The sequence below is a fragment of the Euleptes europaea genome, chromosome 5 (genome assembly GCF_029931775.1).
Source record: "Euleptes europaea isolate rEulEur1 chromosome 5, rEulEur1.hap1, whole genome shotgun sequence".
Classification (NCBI taxonomy): Eukaryota; Metazoa; Chordata; class Lepidosauria; order Squamata; family Sphaerodactylidae; genus Euleptes; species Euleptes europaea.
In genome coordinates, this window is record NC_079316.1 from 49,958,573 (window position 1) to 49,978,303 (window position 19,731).

Sequence of the window (19,731 nt, forward strand, 5' to 3'; positions counted from 1 at the left end):
GAAAAGACTTTGACAAGCAAGTTATGGGAGAATGCCATGCTGGGTTTGGATGGCAACGAGCATTTTTACATGATAACTATCAGTTTTACATTTAAAAACTAGTAAGTCAAAACTTATTGGTCTGGCCTTAACATATTTACTGGGTGGGAAGCTTGGCCCTCCATCCCATTATGTTGCTCCTTTTGATCCTATGATTCTATTTTGCGCACAGTAAGGCCTTTCACAGACTGAACGTACCTCCATAGCCGAACATTCAAGCAATAAAATAAGTAGTGTTCAGTACCTGGTACATTTTGAAGTGACCCTGTTGAGGAAACGTATGCTGTCATTGTGGCCTGAGGTACTCAGAGAAAGTGGATCAGTTTCTGGTGAAATGATAGAAAAAAGGTACTAATGACGTATAACATAGAGATATCAAGCAATATCCAATACAATAAGTTCTAAACTATTTATAAGAACAATACAAAGATGCAAGGCAATGTATACAATACAAGCAGAACTAGTCCTAATTGTTGTATTTATTTTATTTTATTGCTTTTTATGTTTATGTTTGGTATTTCCATACATTATGGTTATTCTTTATATGTGTGTAAATATATTTCAGAACATATGTTCTTAGGAATGTGAATCTCACTACTAAAAAGCTGCCAGAGTGAATCTCACTACTAAAAAGCTGCCAGAATTTGGCCAGAAATTGAAGAAGCATGATGCGAAATGGGGACTAATACTGGAATCCCATTTTTCCTGGCTTTTGGATCTATGAAGAGTTTCCTGCCTTGTTTGTACTTATGAAAAGACTATCTTTATTTACAGTGTCTTTATTCTTTTGGACGCAAGAACTATTGTACCATTACTGCATTGACATTGTAATTTGTCTTACCTTTATTACAGATTCCTATTAGGATTAGTTCTGCATTGCTTGTATTGTATACATTGCCTTGCATCTTTGCATTGTTCTTATAAATAGTTTAGCACTTATTGTATTGGATATTGCTTGATATCTCTATGTTATATGCCATTAGTGCCTTTTTTCTGTCATACCTACTTGTTGGCACGAGTTTTCTGGTGAAATGATGGCAGTTCTAAGCTTTGTTCTTAGAAGTTCTCTAGAAGAACACTCAGAATTTTTGCAGCCTCTTGCCAAGTTTCTCCAAGTCTCTGAATGAGAAAGTGCAGAAATGGTAAAGGTAAGGTGAAGGTCCCCTGTGCAAGCACCGGGCCATTCCTGACCCATGGGGTGACGTCACATCCCGACGTTTACAAGGCAGACTTTGTTTATGGGGTGGTTTGCCAGTGCCTTCCCCAGTCATCTTCCCTTTACCCCCAAGCAAGCTAGGTATTCATTTTACCGACCTCGGAAGAATGGGAGGCTGAGTCAACCTTGAGCCGGCTACCTGAAACCGACTTCCGTCGGGATCGAACTCAAGTTGTGAGCAGAGCTTGGACTGTAGTACTGCATCTTACCACTCTGCGCCACAGGGCAGAAATGGTACATCTGAGCAAAAGATTCCAGACTGCAGTAATGTTATCAGTGTTCTTTATATAAACAGGGAAAACTGTAGACAAGTTTCCAGACCTGTCCTGGTATTCATGCAGTAAAGTCAACAATATTTTGGTTTCATTCTACTATTTTTTTTAAATGCATACCGTTCTTTTGAATAGTGTGCTGTGTTGTTGAGAGAGCAGTAGCGGACCAACAGGCCTTGAATAATTCATCTGCTCTAGACCCTTTTCAGTCTGCTTTCAGACTGGCCTATGGGAAGGAGAAGGCCTTGCTGGCTTTAGTTGATGACCTCGGTTGGAATGTAGGCAAAGGTCATGCCTCTTTGTTGCTCTAACTGGATTTATCTGCTGCCTTTGATACAATGGGCCATGCCATCTTGTTGAGGTGCTTGGAGGCAAAAGTAGGCATCAGCGTGTATGTTTTGGACTGGTTCAAATCATTCATCACTGACTGGACTCATAGTGATGCACAGGTCATAGGGCTATGAATAATAGGAATAATTCAGATGGAAGCTTGGAGGAAAGGGTTAGGGTCTGTAGACTATACCACTGTGTCTAGTTTATACCATCTGTTGTAAGCGGGCTCCTACTATGTAATTTTTGCATCATGCAATGTGTCATGCTAATACTTATGCTTTGCTTCACTGCTGTTTCTGATTTCTGGTTAGTTCAGATGTCTATAAGTCAAATCCTATTGCACTGTCTATTGGATGCCCCATCCTGTTGATTGTATTGACTTGTCCTGTGTAATCCACCTTGAATCCCAGTGAGAAAGGTGGCATATAAATAAAATTAAATGAATAAAATATATTATGTAAAAGTTAGAAGGTGTTGCTGGTAGAAAAGAACCAAAGAAAGGTGGACCGTACCAAAAACCAGAGAAGAGGAAAAGCCCGTCAGGTGCTGTTATACATGCTGGTTTCAAAAATTGCCTGGGAGAATTTTAGACTGCATTAAGAATTTTATACTGAACACTCTCAGCCTAACCTATTTCACAGGGTTCTTCTAAGGATAAAATGGAAGAGAAGAGAATGATGTAAGCTGCTTCGGGTCCTCATTGGGGAGAAAAGCAGGATATAAATAAACTTCTACATGCACCACTTGTGGTAGAAAGTGATAGAAAGGAATCACCCTGTGGCTTTCACTGGTAATAAAGAAAACTAGGATTTATAACCCTGAATTGCATCCCTTTCTACTATTCTGACTTGCTCAGGAAAAGCTTTCACCCTACTAATTTACATGTGTAGGAAAATGTAATGTCTTTTGTAGCTTGAGGCAAACCAGATAAAAGCCCAAACAAGTACACCACAATTTCAAACCTAAACATGCCTGCTTGGGAATAACTTGAACTCAGTGTGACTTTTGATTCAACATGCTGTAGGTTAGGTTGTATGCCAGCTTTGTGATATGAGACTGTACTGATGAGAAGAACTATAAGCAGCAGGCTTTTTTAACCCTTTCTCCTATACAGACCTGCATAACTTATCCTTAATCCACCTGAATGAAACTCCCTGTTTCTGCTGTATGTCTAGCAATGCAAAAGGTGAGGGGCTTGTCAGAGCACGACACATTGGTGCGTTTAGTTCAGCGTGGGGAACCTTTTTTCCTCCAAGGGCCATTTGGATATTTATAACATCATTCGCGGGCCATACAAAATTATCAACTTAAAAATTAGCCAACCAATACATTTCTCCATGGCCCGGGTGGGAAAGGGTTAACACAGTTTCTTGGGCGGTCCTAGCAGCTCCATAGCTAACGACTCTTCTGCAAGGGGGGGAAAAGGTTGCTTTTCTCAGCAAAGCAAACTCACACCTGCCTTGAATAGAGGCTATTCCTGTCCCCAGGAGGGTGCAGATCGTCAGTCTTAGATCCTTCTGAGCTAGAGATCTGCCAGGACCCACGAAGGGCCAGACAAAATTATTTCGGGGGCCTTAAGCGGCCCCCGGGCCTGACGTTCCCCACCCCTGGTTTAGTTGGTCATAAAACATTCAGCCCTATTCTTACAGGTGGTGTATAAAATGTCTAGAAGCGATTCATGATTTCGGTGTAGTTACTCCAGTAACTCCTGGGATTGTACAGCTGAATGAGGACCCACAATTAATCTTCAGATAATAAACGATTCTTCAGTGAGAGCATCGATTCCGTCGCCCAGACTGACGAGCAGAGAGGCGCTGCCAGGGCTGCGTGCCGCTCTGTCCTGCTGTCGGCGACCTGTTTCAGAATCCGGCTTTTTGCTCCAGCTTGACGTGTAGCAGCGCCCCTGGTGGGCGCTTGGAACATACCCTAAGGGATATGTGCCCTTAGCCAAGATGGCGCCGCCAGCCTCTCACTGCTCCCAGATCGGTCCTCCCTATAGAGAGAGGAAGCTTCTCAATGGTTTTTTTCCTTTGCACGCTGCTTCCGGGTAGTCTGCAACGGGCCGGAACCGGAAGCGAGATGTCAGGAACTCGAAGGCGCCGCAGCGGCTGAAGCAGGAAGGGAGCGTGGCGGTGATTTACAGGTGCAGTAGTCACAGGAGCGCAAGCGGGGAGGAGGCACGTTGGCCAGGTAGCGCCGCCACCCTCGTCCCTCGGCGGTCCCCAATACGGAGCGGTGCGTGCGCCGTCGGTGATCTGTCTGCTCCTTGAAGCTTCGCCTTTTGAGAGGCAGTTCTGGACCGCGATTGGTTAAGTGGGGCCGGTCTTCCAGAAGGGAGGTGCTCAGAGATGCAAGGAAACGAGGCACCGGGCAGAGGGTGGGAGAGTCGGTATCGTGCTCTGAGCAAAACGTTGCCTAAAGTCTGAGGTTCTGTTTCCAGTTTTCCCTAAGTTTATGAAATCTGATTATTCTACACGTGTAGTTTATGTCTGTAGTTACGGGGAGCTAGAGGGTAAAGCTGGCGGATAAACAAGCGACACTTCCTGTGTGTACACAGCGAAGAACTGTATTCTGAAAGTCTCAGTGAAAGCCTAAGTTGAAATAAACTAGTCCGTCTTTCACGTGCCATAAGACTCGTCCTGTTGAGTATATTATAGCAAACTCAGCTGCTTTTCTGGAATTAGCATGATATTTTTTCTCATTTTTGTCACATATGCAACGTGGCTGTATACCTGGAGAGCCACAACAATGCATCCTTGCTTCACATTAATAGTGGACATTGGTGGATGCTCATGAAGATGTTTCATTTCTGCAGTGCTGCTTGTGTTTTTCCAGTGAGAAGCCAGATTGGGCAAATTTAATAGGTTTTGTGGAGGGTTTTGTGGTCTTTTAATTTCTTCCTTTAGAACTGCTTTGCAGATGACAAAATTGCCAGCTATACTGCATATATTCTGTATATATACCCTTTCAGCAATGTAGTGAAATAATTGCACATGCTGGATTTAGCCATTATGTGTTAAAACATAAAGATGCTCACATAGCTAATAAAGAAAATGCTTATTGCTAGAAATATTAGAGTGTTTGGTAATTTAGCTTTATGGGTTACTATGTGGTGCTGAAAGTCCTTTAAAATAGTTGTGACTATGCCAACTAGTTGGATTGGTCAAGAACTTAAATATTATTGAATTTAACATTGCAAGCCAGATGCATAGTGAGTATATAGAGGAAAATAGCTGAGAGAATAATTTCCAAACATATAGCAGTTCCCCTTTAGGATTAATTCAGCCAGCCCTCCAAGATCAGGCTTTACTTTTCTGAATTTAGGGCTCTCTCGGAGAAGCGGATGCTCAATTCTTAGGCTGTTTTGAACAGAGAGTAGATCCTTTGGTTTGGACGTCGCCATTTGCATTATGATTGCTTGTGCCTCTATATTTGAGGCATGAATCAAGATAAATATTTTCATTTTTCTTCAGGTGTTTTTGTATAAGATGGGAATTTTTATTGCACTTATTGGAATCTGGGTGAGCTCTTCCCTAGTAAAAGCAGATTCAAAAGCAGTGACGACTTCCTTGACTACTAAGTGGTTTTCCACACCTTTATTACTTGAAGCAAGGTAAGGCTTGTTGACTAGCGGAGGTGGGGGGAAGGTCTCTTCCCAAGTACTAATCTCTGTGACCCTTACAACTCCTCTGTAAGCCCAATATCTGTAATTCCCATAATACCAGATTTGGGGTGGCTAAGAGATAACTAGCTTAAAAATAACTAAATGCTTTGTAGCAGAGTAAAATTTTAATCAGATACTTTCTGACTCATTATCTGTTCTCTAAACCATCATATTGCAGCTTTTTTGGAGAAACATTTAATAATTTCCTACCCTTTCTTCAGTGAATTTTTAGCGGAAGAAGGTCAAGAGAAATTCTGGAGTTTTGTTGAAACCTGTCAAGATTTTGGATCATCTAATCATGATGGTAATTAATATCTTCCTTGGTTGCTTTTTAAAAATTAGTGTTTTCTTTTGAAAATTAAAATTCTTTGTAAAGGGTCATTGGTATAGCAGACAAATATTTAAAACTGAATTTTCATTGGGTTTTTTTGTAACATGGTGGTTGTATCCAGCAAGATCTGTTCGCAGTATAGACCTTGTGGAGCAGGCCAGAAGGTAGAATCAACAGAAATTTCATCCTCTTTTTCTTGCACAAGTTGTGCAATATCTACCGATTCTCCCTTCAGGCTGTTGGAAGGGGAATCTCTTTTCAAAAGTTGATAAATGTTATAAAAGTGTCAACAATACAGACCTTTAAAATGAATATTGTAGAATTAAAGCTTAAACTTGGAAGTGTTTGGCATCATCAATATAATTAGCATTTAATGCAGGATGGTCATAAGATGTTCTTAAGTTCTCTACATTATAGTGCCAGAAAGGATGTGAATTCTCAATAAACACACTCATGTGTACAGCTACCATAGTGACTTTGTCTTGCTCACCAAATTTGAGGCGAATCACAGACCAGCAAGTGTTCGAGAGTTCCCAGTCCAAAGTCTGGGGTGGAGTAGCACAATTCAGAATCTGCCAAGCTGGTTCTCAGGGGCAGGTTGTCCTCTTCCTCTGAGGACTCCTCTTCCCATTCTAAACTATGTCAGTCCACGACACTGTTCTGCTGCAGTGACCAAATGGTGAAGTTAAGAGAGAGAATTTCCAAGCGCAAGACTGGAGGAAAGTAATCTATGATTGGTGTTCCTAGAATAAATATATTGGGCAGTATACTGAAAGCTCTGTAGAAATTCATTTTCATTTTTATAATGGATCTAGCTGTACCGGCTTGTAATGTCTTGCACTGTCTGGGGATGGTGTTGCTTCTTGAAGTTGGATGCATGCTGGCTCCATGTCGTAACTCGCTCTGAGCCTGGTTCTGCTGGTGAGGGCAGGTCAGAAATCGAATAAATAAATAAATCCCCATTTTGCCCCATTTTGGGATAATAGGAAAGAGGGGATATAAGCATTTCAAATAAATTGAATAAGTGAATCACTCTGCTTGCTTATTGCAAGATGAACTGTGAAAACTCATGGTCATTCTTAAAAGATCTCTGTACAACAAGTAAACAGTTTGCATTGTGTTTTGACAGGTACTGAATATTCCTATTACAATGCAGTTCTGAAGGCGGCTTCCCAGAATCTTTCACCTTTGCAACAGAACTTGTTGAAATTTGCTTTGTCTTTGCGTTCCTATTCTGCTACTGTTCAAGCCTTTCAGCAGGTTAGTAAAGAATTTTGCGAACCCTTCTGATAGTTTCACAGGGTTGTTGTTCTATATGGACAACAATTATGCATTTCAAAGGAATTCTGAAGTATCCTGTCCCCTGAACTGTCTACGTGCCCTTCACTGACAGTGACTAAAACTCCTGTTTACATCAGGATTGGTAATATGCTGATAGATCACACTGAGGTAGTGGATGAATTGCCCTCCCTGGTTGCTTGCCAGTCCTGAATTCTTCTGACAAAGAACTCTGCTTTTACCCTTCCACTTCTTCCCTGTCAGCCAAGAAAATGATTGGGCTGCAGAAATTTAAAGCACTGATTTCTCTGTTTCCTTAACTGTTTAAAAAAGTGTTTTTCCACTGTACAATTACAGAGGATGGCCCAGCCCTAGCCTGATCTCATCAGATCTCAGAAGCTATGCAAGGTTGGCCCTGGCCAGTACTTGGATGGGAAGCCACCAAGGAACACCAGGGTCACTATGCAGAGGAAGGTGAACCACCTCTGTTAGTCTCTTCCCTTGAAAACCCTACTGGGTTGCCATAAGTCAGCTGTGACTTGACAGCACTTTACACTCACTCACTCACAGAGAACTTCCCCAGAACTCTGCATGCTTCTATGCACCCCCCCTAGTACTCACCCACTGTTCCTCATTAATTAGTAGCAGACTGTCAGGAAGGAATTGGGGTGGGGAGGAGGATGGAGCTTATGGAAGAAAGTTGCAATAAGAATACCCCTCTATGTTCAATATAGCTCCATGATGAATGCCTTCTCTTGATTGCCTCTGCAATGGAGTGATCTTTATTTTGCCTGCTATGTGTCTTTGGAAGAATCTGAGCAGTTGATTTTGCCTTCCTTGCTTGTATCTTCTGGGCTGGGAAGGACAGAGGCGATGTAGGCTCTTTGATTCTTCAAGTCAAGACCACTTTTGATATGGCCCAGTGTGTATAACTCTCTCCTGTATTTGTTCACCTGGTGCCCTCACCTTTGTGTTTGAAGTGCCAGATTAAAAAAAAACATGTATATTCTCTGAGGACAAGAGGTATGTGATGTCAGTTTGTCCCTCCTGTTGGCTTCCTATTGTTTTGTTATGCAATGTAGTTTTGCCATTAATGGTTTTAAATAGCGATTTTAACTATTGCTCTTCTTGCATGATTTAATTTTGTAATGTATGAATTTTTCTTGCTGTGTGCTCTGATTTTATTGTGAACTGCCTCGGGAACCTTGAGTTGAGAGGTGTCATAAATATGTTACCATTAATTTATATTGTCCAAAAGGATGCTGCAAAGATTGATCCATTAGAATTAGTGTCCCTAAATCCTGTTGCTTTGATTACCCTCCCTGCCACACACCAATAAGGGAGATTGGCACCATAGAATAACAGGTACATTTTAATACAGATAGCTGCTGATGAGCCCCCACTGAAGGGATGTAATGCATTCTTTGTTGTCCATGGAGAGAAGACTTGTGAATTTGACAAACTTGGAATACTTTTACAAACAGCTTCAGAAAGGTATGTGTATATGTATGTATATTCTTAGTCAACCTTTAAATCAATAATTAACTATTCCTTTTATGGATTGGATCCTACCAGCTTTTCCATTGATGCAAGTGGATGGAAAGTGGATTTTGTCCAGTTTGTCTCCTAACTGCAGCCCTATCCTGGGTTGATTTTTGTCCATGTGGATCCCATGATCTCTAGCATAGCCTTTTCAAGGGTTAAAGGGGGCTCTTCCTCTTGCACCAGTGGGAAAAGTGGTAGGATCCAACTGTATATAACATTTTCCCATTCTAATAAAATCACAGTGTGCTTGTACTTTTCTCCCAGATTTTGCTTCTATCCTCTTGATTATGAAGAATAAGCAAATTCCTGTCTAGTATTCTTGGCTAACTTGGGAGTATTCTGGAAATGACTTGTAAATGTAAAACTGTCCTTGAAGGATTGATTAGTGCTGACATGATTGCAGAACCAAATGACACAGCTCAATCTCTAATTTGTATTGTTGGGGGCGCAGAAATTTTTTTAACATAAGAATTAAAACCATGAGGATTGTATATAGACCTACTAAATAATTAGAATAGTAATTTTGGAGGAATACATGGATTCTACCTTTCAACTTCTCATTCATAAATTTGCTCTTGCAAACAAAATTGCTTGCCTGCTCTTCCTTCTGTACAATATTACAAGGATAGTAATTTTGTTGCAGACTTGGCCTGCATAGATTTTATTTAAAAAAAAGATTTTTGGTAGTTTGCAAAATTGTTTCAGGAAGGACAGTCAGTGTTTTTTAGCCAGTTAAGGTTGTCTGTAATGTTTAAGCATACTTGTTATGTAATGTTGTTTAAATTGACCATGTTGCTTCAACTACATACATTACTTCCGTATTTACGTGCAACATGAGAACCAAAGCATGAATTCAAATATGATTCTCATATCCAAAAGGAAGCAGAGGTGGAGCTCTTTTGGGCATTAATTCAGCTCCCTAATGTTAAGGAAACAGAGCAGTGAGAAGTCAAAGTTCCATTTGAATATCTTATTTTGACCTTTCTTGGCGGAGCGCCTTTGGTTCTTCCATACGACCATTGTGGACTCTTTGAGCTTTAGAACAATTTTTAGTCTTTGACCTAATTTTTAAAAAGTTGCTGCATCAAAGTGAGCATATCATATTCTTAAATGAAAATTGATCATATTCTTAAATTTTGTTAAAGTTAAACATTTTCATATAACTCTTTGTTTTAGGCCGAAGCCTTTTTTGTTCAGAGGAGACCACAAGTATCCAGTTTCAAACCCTGAAAGCCCTGTTGTAATAATGTATGCTGACATTGGCTCTGAGGAGATGTCTAGATACCACAAGCTACTTGTGTCAAAAGCCAATGCAGGAAAAATCACGTACATCCTTAGGCATTACATTGCTGTAAGTACTGTTATGATTTAGAAAAGGCCATTTGGTTTTCAAGTATTTTTATAGGAGAAGATATAGGAGGCTTAAGTGCCTCTAAGCATTTTGTTAAACTTATATTAAGGTCTAAAACTGAATGTTATTCTTGTGATGCAGTGTTACTTTTATAAGATCAGTTTACTATTGCTTGCAATAATTGTATTTGCTAATCAGGAATTTCGTTATATGATATATTCACTAACAACTGACAGGTCTTTAGAAGATGCAATGACTTCTTGTCTGTTCATGCCAAGCAACAGGTAAACTGAACTGAACGGGACAGACTTGTCTTTCTAACTGGAACCAATTGGGCCTTTTCATCTCGAATTAGAGAGGCAAATGGGTTCATGTAATTTCTGGTTGGAATCCTTTTGTTTTGGCTTGTAGGAAGGTCTTGGTGCTCTTTGGCATTCACTGTGCCTACAGCATTTCGTTTTATTAACTATGGTGATATGAGCCATCTTCTTGTCAAAGGAAGAATGTAGAAGAGCTGAAGTCTTGTTTCCTGTAGTGGCAGTGTTCCTTCCTGTCTTAAGAAATGGACATAAATTCTACAGTACGATAGCCCACGCTGCTTGTATTTAGGAAGATGGAACACTTGCCCACTCCCTATCCCATCATCTGCTAGATGTCACCTCTGGGCAAAAATAAATGTAGCCTAAGAGCACCAGGACTGGGTCAGATCAGTAGGCGCCACATCATTTCCTGCTGTGAAGTGCTAATAGTCTGCCAAGAAAGCAGTAGTTTCTAGTGTAGCTTAGCCCATGCACTGTTCTTCTTTTCAGTAGGAGCAGTTTAAAGTCAGATGTCCTCTTACTTGAGAAATTTTTGCTGGCACAATGTCATCTTGCTTTACATTTTCTCATAGAATCCAAGCAAAGAAAAGGTCTACCTGTCAGGCTACGGAGTGGAGCTGGCCATTAAAAGCACAGAATATAAGGCCAAGGATGATACCCAGGTGAAAGGTGAATTCCTACCTTAAGGACAGCAATGGTTGCGCCACAAAATGGAATATGCTTCAAACACTTCACATATTCACTAACATCTTGCTGAAAGAAGCTTACTATTATTCTTTTTAATTCTATCACAATTATTTTTAAAATACTGGATTATTGTTTCACAGTATATTAGCACTATGCTGTGCCAACCCTAAATGAAATAGTATTGAGTAGCAAGGTCCCTTGAACCAAAGGACACCTTGGTTTGATTTTCCTATCACTTCAGTTGGTTACATAGGAGCTGCTGGGGCTTGGGTGAGGAATCTTTGGCTCTATTCTTCGGTGAATCACTCAGGATCATAAATCAGAAGGGTATTTAGGTTAGGCGAGGCTCCAAGGTGACTGTGCCCAGGCAGGCAGTCAATTGGCTTTCCCTGAGCTAGCCGAACTGTAAAAGTTTCCAGGAGATGCTGGAACTTTGGGTGTTTCTGACTCCATATTAACTTGCTTTATGCCTGTGTGTCTGCTAGCTGTAGGCAGGATTTCCTCTAAGGGCCCTGTCCCAAGGACTTGAGCTTCTTGCTTCATGTCCCTTTGAGTAGCAAATAATTTTTCATAACTGGGAAAAGTGTTAGGCGTTGGATGCCTACATAGCCACAGGGGGTCTGGGATGTAGGTTACTGCAGTCATGAAGGGTTTGAGGTTGTTGGCTGCCCCTTCCTGGAGTATGTCCCTGACAGTGGCAGCTGAAGACATTAGCAGAATCTGCAGTGATGCCAACTGCAGCAGCACTGATGAATGAGGGTAAGAATTCCCAGGGAATCCAGCTGCCATCTTTTAGTAGAGATTGCCCCATTATACGTTGATGCCTGTGGCTAAGAAATCACAGTGATTACTCACACGTTATTGAAGAAAGAAATAACACGTGAAGAAAAAGTATATGCAACATTTTAATATTGTGCGTTAAATCCTTGAAAAACCAGTTACAGTAGATTTGTGTTTGAAGGTGTCCTAAACAGCATCATAATCAGGCTGGTTTTCATGTTATAGGTGCAGGTTCGAATGCAACAGTAATAGGGGAAAATGACCCCATTGATGAAGTGCTAGGATTTCTGTTTGGAAAATTAAGGTAAGCCTATTCACTGTATGTACCTGTTCACTTTTCTTTCTTTCCCACCTAAAACATTCCAGAAAATGACTTGCAGGTAAGTAGTTAAAGAATAGCAGCTGTATTCTCAAACCAAAAACTACTATGGGAAAGAGAAATCCACATTGTTTTAGGTGCAGGGCTTTGTTTTGCTTTGATCTACTAATAATTGATCATATTTTAAAGATAACGGAGTTCCTGAATTTATTTTTTTCTCTTTCAGACAGCTATATCCAACCTTGCAAGAAGAATTAAAAGAATTCAGAAAATATCTTGTTGAAAGTACCAATGAAATGGCACCATTAAAAGTGTGGCAATTACAAGGTGATAACTCATTCAAACTTTCTTGCTTTTAGTATAGAAAGAAAAGTACTTGTTCTTGTGTTGGGCAGCATCTGAAGGAAGTCCTCTGTGTACTTTCTGGATGCTGCTGAGCATCTTTATAATAAAATTTTCATAGAAATTAGTGAATGTTAGTGAATATGAAGGCTTAATTTTGATGAGAAGGAGGGGCAAAGGACTCCATCAAATGGATTGCACTCGCTTTCTTTGTTGCCACATTGTATTTATGACTTGGACAGCGCAACCCTAAGCAGAGTTAACACCCTTCTGAGCCCATTAACCTCAGTGGGCTGAGAAGGGTTTAACTCTGTTTAGAACACATATTCACCCTGTGGACTTCTGAATCTCATGAAGTTGCCTTATACTAAATCAGACCCTTGGTCCATCAAAGTCAGTATTGTCTACTCTGACAGTGGCTCTCCAGGGTGTCAGGCAGACGTCTTTAACTACTCCCTTTAACTGGAGATGCCGGGGATTGAAATTGGGACCTTCTGCATGTCCAGCAGATGGTCTACCACTGAGCCACAGCCTCACCCCAAAATCTCTACAGTCATTCATATCCAACTGGTGAATATTTTTGTGTTATGTATTCTTTGAGGTGGGAATAAAAGTGCAGTTGTGTGGAATTGTCTGTTTTGCTGAAAGTCGTTTGAGCAAAGTGAATGGGTTAGCCTGCTCTAACAATCAAGGATGATCTCAACTTCAAACAAGTGAGCAGCTTCACTAAGATGAGTGTGTGTGGGGGAATACTACTGTGCTTTTCAAGGGTTTGGACTGATGTTTCCAGCAGAGTTTGGCTTAACATTTTTGTTTTGTTTTATTTAAAGGGCTAGTTTATGATTGAATGGTAATCTGTTTTCATTTTTAGATCTAAGTTTCCAAATGGCTGCCCGTATTCTAGCTGCTCCCACAGTGGATGCTTTGATGGTCATGAAAGATTTAAGCCAGAATTTTCCAACTAAGGCTAGGTAATTCCTGCTCTTCTTCTGTTATTATGGGTAAATATGAATGTTGTGCTAAGTGTTGAAATCTGTGGAAACTGTTGAAGCGGTCTTAAAGTGAGTCATACTGTTAGTCCATCAAGGTCGCTATTGCCAATTTACATTGGCTGTCTAGGCTCTTTCACTGAGCTCTTTCATATCACCTGCTACCTGATCCTTTTCATTGGCGATACCAGGAACTGAACCTGCAGTCTTCTGCATGCCAAGTAAATGTTCTGTCCCTGAGCTACAGCCCGTCCCATTCATTTATTCATAAAATGGAGTGGTTACTGTGAAATGAGAGATATTCAGTGCTTAGTTGGCATTTACAAGTTGTCTGTATGTGGGCTTAAGAACGGATTCTGGAATTGATTTTGGCATTAGTTTGAAGCATTTCAGAGTTTAATGAGGTACCCATTTTATTGTTACAGAGGACTGCACATTCTAGTAAAATCTGTGATAGAAATTGAATATATTATTATTCATAATAATAATATCCTTGTTACAATGGAATGTGTGCCTCAAGAATATTATGAATGAAAAAAATGTTAAAGCATTTATTTGCTCATAGGTGTAAAATTGTGTGCACTCCAGTAGAGCCTATTGTGTTTGGGAAGGGGGGGGCACCAGAAATATATTTGAATCCAAAGCAGAAGATTAATGGAAGAAACAATAGATGATGATCAAACTGAATCTCTGATTTCTGCAGAGCAATCACAAAGACAGTTGTGTCATCAGAACTTAGGTCAGAAGTTGAAGGAAATCAAAAGGTAACATTTTAAATATAGCTTCAAATGTTTTTAGAAATATTTTACTACTACAGTATTAAAAATAATGTATTTTATTTTCAGTTGTTCATGTAGAACATCTTGAAATGCAAATAAGGGGGCTGGATCCAATGAAGTGGATTGTTCCTTGTCTTCCCATTCTCATGGCAGTCCTCTGTGCTCCCTGAAGAAGCATTGTTGAGGGGAGGGGCATATAGGACCTTCATCAACAAAAAGTCTTTGGCTTAAACTGGATGGGAAGAGTAATTAACACTCACTGAAGAATAATTTGATTTTGTGTGTTTGTCTCTGCTTTTGAACAAATCCCAGTGTGTGTCAGACTAGTAACATAAGTGGCTTTTGTGAAATATTCTGGGAATTAAACAAATACAAACATAATGAGTAGCAGCGAAACTTACATATTCCTCACATTTTACATATTTAATTACCAGTTCTAGTTGACCCTCCACGTGGTCTGCCTGCCTATACATATTATCTGACAACTCCTCGTCTCTGTAGAGCTTTTTGCTTGGCTAGATTGAATGCTAACCCTTCTATGGTAATGCAGGGCAGAATTCTGAATATACCATACTCAGACAGGATCTGCCCTTGCTCTTCTGGCTCTATTGACTCATTAGCCCATGCCCTTTTGGAATGCCGCTTTTATGAGGAACTTCGATCGCACTATATTTCCCCCCTTTGAATATACAAATCCAATGCCTCTGTGACTGACATAATGCCTTTTTTACTAAGCGATAGAGACCCCAAGGCTACATTGTCAGTGGCAAGATTTGCTTCAATCCTTATATCCCTCAACACTAGATATATGCTGCTCAAGATCAATTGATCAAGGAGCTTCTAAGGGATAAAAGGAAAGTTCTAGTTGACTGCAAACAGTGTATTGTAACTGCTCCTGCTGTCTATATCAATTGTGCTGTATCTTAAGGAAAAGAGTACAGCCTTTAAAAACTGTAGCGCATCAAGAAAGCGACCTTAACAAGCTCCCTAAAGACTCCATCCTCAAAGGAACTGTGTTACCACAGCAGTGAGGAGGGAAGCTATGGGAACGGGGATCCCAAAATGTACAGAATGTCATTTGGACTCTTTTCTAGAGCTTGCATTGTATTTGATTCAATATAACTGAAGGCTTCAAGCTCCTCAGCACTTCTTCTGGGACTGAAAAACTGGATTTTGGGACTAATGTGGCAGAGAAGATACTTAGAATTATCTTTGGTTTACCTACATCTCTGTTCTTACAGTGTAATCCTAAAAAGAGTTAACAACCTTCTGAGTCCATTGAAATCAGTGAACTTAAAAGAGTGTAACTCTGTTTACAGTTGCGCTGTTAATGGTAGCTTAGCTGCAAAGATATATCCCTTCAGTGAAATTTGACTTTTTGCCTGAATTGACCTTTCATAATATTGTATATCATTTGATCAGGCCCGGACATGGTCATGGATGCAAATACATGGTCATGGATGCAAATTATAGCCCAAGTAATTACCTTGGGCTTCTTACATTCATAAACATACAAAAGAGATACTGTCTGTTGCTGTTAGCTAAATTTGCGTTACACATACGACTGAGAGCTGATTTTTGGAAATGACAGTATATCAGTTTCAGAAACTGATACCTACTAATGTGCAGGGCTCTGCTGTCTCTGGACAGAAGGTTATCAGAAAATTGGAATTTGTCTTCCACTGTCAGGGAGATCAGTGTTACAGTGTCTTGAAAGCCAGTGTTAGTAGTAGGTGGATTCTAAACTGTAGTTCTAAATGGCACCACTGCTCCGCAGCTCAGGAGGGTGGCTGTCTCTGCAGTTCTCTACTCTGATGCCCTGATCAAGGATTTTTGAAAGCAGCAAGTTTGGCCACTCTGACTCCATCAGGCATCGCAAGATGAACACCATCACCTCTGTGGATGCCTTCGGAAGACAAGTCTTGCTGCAGATTCGCCGCTGCAGGGTGGTCTGTTCAGTCTCTACTCTGGGATTTTGAGCAGCTGTAGTGTGTTCCTTTGTTGCTTGTTTTGCTACCACTAAAAGGGAAAGGCAAGTTGGATTTACTGTGAAGTTCCTTTTTGTTTGTTTGGTAGGAGAGTAGCAAGTGGTGGTCAGATACCATATAATGAGGGGCTTGCTGTCCCTAGCACTTGAGACCAAGGGCTTCCCACTCTTATTTTCTTGTTTATAATGTTCTCATTCCAATATGACTTTTCAAGTGTTTTTCATCGTAGAAATCTGCCTGTTTCCACATACTTTCCTGCAGTTAGTTTTAACTGCTGAAATGATCCCCCAGAACTGGTTGGGTTCTCTTATCCAGTCAGGGATGCAAGCTTGGTTGACCTTCTGAAACAGTGGAAGAATCAGCCCTTTCCCACCTGCTTTCCTGACAACTCAGTGGAAAAGAGCTTCATGTTAAGTCCGACCTCCCTTTCTCAACCAAACATGAAATATTAACATTTATGATACAGGCACTGACATCTCAGAATACTTGTGAGTTGTGAAATTTAAAGTTAGCTTTCAAATACAAGTCAGTGAAAGGTTCAGTACAAACTTGTGTGCTCCTGAAGTCTCACATAAGTGAGCTATTTTTGATTTTTTAGCTAATGACTGTGTTGCTCTTTTTTTCTAGTTCTTCAAAGGGACATTAGGATTACAACCTGGAGATTCCGCCCTGTTCATTAATGGACTTCACATAGATCTAGACACACAGGATATATTTAGGTACGAGCTCCCAACATATGCTTCTTGCTTATGTTCAATGACATTTTTAAAATGCTAGAGCAAATCTGTAGCTGTTAGTTTAAAGTATCTGTCTGGTCTGTGCTCTCTCTAGTTTGTTTGATGTGCTGCGGAATGAAGCTCGTGTTATGGAAGGGCTGCACAGCTTAGGAATCGTAGGTCATTCCATGCACAATGTGCTAAAGCTAAACATCCAACCATCAGACTCTGACTATGCTGTAGATATCAGGAGTCCTGCTGTTTGTGTGAGTATGGGTGCTAGTGATGCAAGCTGATGGCGATGCCATCAAACAGCCCTTTTTGAATCTGAGCCATCAGAATTCAGTGTGTTATAAAAGCATCTTAGATGTATAGATACAGAAGAGGAACTAGCCTAAGGTTGAAGTCCTGCCCCGAAGAACTGCCAGTTTAGCAGAGGATCTGCAAACATACAGTAAGAGATAATGGGATACTAGAAATCTTTATGAAAGGAAGTCTGTATGTTGGGTGCTATATTGCTTGAATCATAGGTGGAATTCCAGATAATGATTGAGAAATAATGGGACCGTAAAACAAAGCTGATTAGTGGTTATGTTCTGCTAGAGGAACAAAGTTGTAATTTCCCTCAAGCCGAGCCATACACTGAGCTAAGCAGGGGGCAGAACACAGTATGGTGCTTGAGGTTGTCCAGTACTTGGTGCCAGGGGGCAACTCACTCCCTTGCTCCAGTATGCAGTCCGGCCCCGCCCACTGTGGTCAAAGCAGCCAAAGCAATCAGTGTTAGTCCTGGGGCAAATGCTGTCCATCTGCATCCTGTCCTGCGACCCAAAGAGGGACTTTCTGGCTTACTAATATTGCACCGCTATAGCAGGGGGGATTTCCCTGTTGGATCAGGCAAGCAGAGACAGAACGGTCTAGTCGTATCCTGTTTGCCTTTTCATGGAATGCCGCGGTGCTTGATATGATTGGGCTGCTCTCATCATTAACTTCAGGATCATTTCTTCTTTATTTATTGTCAGCCTCTTTAGTGAAGTCTAAAATGGCAAGATCAGCAAGACGTGCACAACAAGAGACTGACTAAAAGAAAGTTAGGAACAGAATGCCAGAACATAAATCTACTTCTTTAGTGTAGGATTGTATCTCATTGTTTTGCTAAAATCAAAGTGTAGTGTTTGGAGAAATGTTAACCCCTATTTAATTTGCTGTAGGTTCTGGTAGCTTAAGCAGTGTAATGTTTTAAATTTATTCTTGTTTGTTTTTTAGTGGATCAATAATCTTGAAGTTGACAGCAAATACAATTCTTGGCCTTCCAGCGTCCAGGAGCTTCTGCGCCCTACCTTTCCTGGTGTAATCAGACAGATAAGGAAAAACTTTCATAATTTTGTAAGTAACAAGTTTGCTCACTTGGCAGTGTTGCTTGCCTTTCAGGGGTTAGCTGAAAGTGGGACTAGACAAAAATATACCTTGAAGCCTTCATTTTGATAGCCCAATGCTGGCAGCTAAAAGGCAGCCCAAATGCATAAAAAGGTTTCACAATGCTTCTGAAAGAGTTTGGTGAATTTCCAGGGAAAGACAGAATTGTGTTGATTAGGAGGCAATCATTGAGGGTGCCTCTCCTCATCCCCCTTCCCTCACAAAACACCTGACTTATAGATGGCCTGTAGTAAAAGGCATTCTCAATTTGTATGAAATCATGAAGTAACGCAGAGGAGAGGGTGGGTTCTGAAGCGTATAAGGCTTGAGCTGTATAAGGATTTATAAATTCAAGCCAGTGCTTTTAATAAGGATTGCCCTTGAGGGCATTGACCATGAGGGGTCTGGTCGTCTTATTCTACCACCGCTCAAGCTTCTGAATGCTCTTCCGTGATAGTCCCACATATAGAAACGTACAGTGGACTTTGACAGGTAAGTGTCTAACTGTATCTGGAAAAAAAAACCTTAGGATTGTCACTGATTTTGGTTTTCTGCGCTGTTAGTCAAGTCTGTTTACATTGTCTGCGTCTGTTTGCTGCAGTTCAGACAAATATCCTTCAGGTCATGTAGCATTGCCCTGTGTGTTCTAAAGTGAAGAAATTTCATGCTGGCACTTATTTTGTTTTCACCTGCAGGTACTCATAGTGGACCCATCCCATGAAAACACTGCAGAATTGCTCAGTTTGGCCGAAATGTTCCTTAGTAACCACATACCTCTGAGGTAATTATGAGTGTGTGTGGGCGTATAGTTTTAAGTACCAAAGAAGTTAACTTCCTTTTTTGCAGTTAAGTAATGTTTAAAACTACTTTATGATGCTTAAAAAAGTAACAATTTGGTATGCGGGACCCGATGGTATCATGGGGTCCAGGGATATGGGGTTAGAATGTGGTACACGTGCTTGTGACATTATGCACTGCTTGCATTTTTAAGCAGAGCCAGTAGGCTTGTGAAGAGATAACAGTGTGGGATTGCACACTTCCACTCTCCTCTTTTTGTACAGATTGTCCTGTTAGTCTGAACTGTGTCTTTAAACTGCTCTGTGCCAATGTTAAACATGGTTAGTGCTAACCAGTATTTGCTCTGAACCCAGAAACGGTGCAAGGCTTTGGTGTGGGTTTCAGGTTCTGGTTAGAAGTGAACCCTGGTTAATATTAACCATTGTCGATCTACTTTTGGTAGACTGGTGGAGAAATTTGCACACAAGAGGGGGGGAGAGTATATACAGCAAGAGGGGAAGGGTGATCCTGCAATAACCAATCCCTTTAACCAGTCCCTAGTCATGTTCACAGTCACCTGGTCATGTACTTA

At 40.7% G+C, this 19,731-nt stretch overlaps 1 protein-coding gene across 1 annotated transcript in view; it reads left to right on the plus strand.

The window, feature by feature from the left end:
• The first annotated feature begins 3,957 nt into the window (after positions 1–3,957).
• Positions 3,958–19,731, plus strand: part of UGGT1 (UDP-glucose glycoprotein glucosyltransferase 1) — a 56,970-nt gene continuing 41,196 nt past the window's right edge. Inside the window, exons 1-15 of the mRNA XM_056849567.1 lie at positions 3,958–4,003; positions 5,334–5,473; positions 5,746–5,828; positions 6,985–7,115; positions 8,515–8,627; positions 9,855–10,029; positions 10,922–11,018; positions 12,042–12,120; positions 12,362–12,462; positions 13,349–13,448; positions 14,170–14,230; positions 16,861–16,952; positions 17,065–17,215; positions 18,213–18,332; positions 19,058–19,143. Coding sequence (XP_056705545.1) covers positions 5,349–5,473; positions 5,746–5,828; positions 6,985–7,115; positions 8,515–8,627; positions 9,855–10,029; positions 10,922–11,018; positions 12,042–12,120; positions 12,362–12,462; positions 13,349–13,448; positions 14,170–14,230; positions 16,861–16,952; positions 17,065–17,215; positions 18,213–18,332; positions 19,058–19,143 — 1,514 coding nt within the window. The 5' untranslated portion in view covers positions 3,958–4,003; positions 5,334–5,348. The remainder of the gene's footprint in view (positions 4,004–5,333; positions 5,474–5,745; positions 5,829–6,984; positions 7,116–8,514; positions 8,628–9,854; positions 10,030–10,921; positions 11,019–12,041; positions 12,121–12,361; positions 12,463–13,348; positions 13,449–14,169; positions 14,231–16,860; positions 16,953–17,064; positions 17,216–18,212; positions 18,333–19,057; positions 19,144–19,731) is intronic.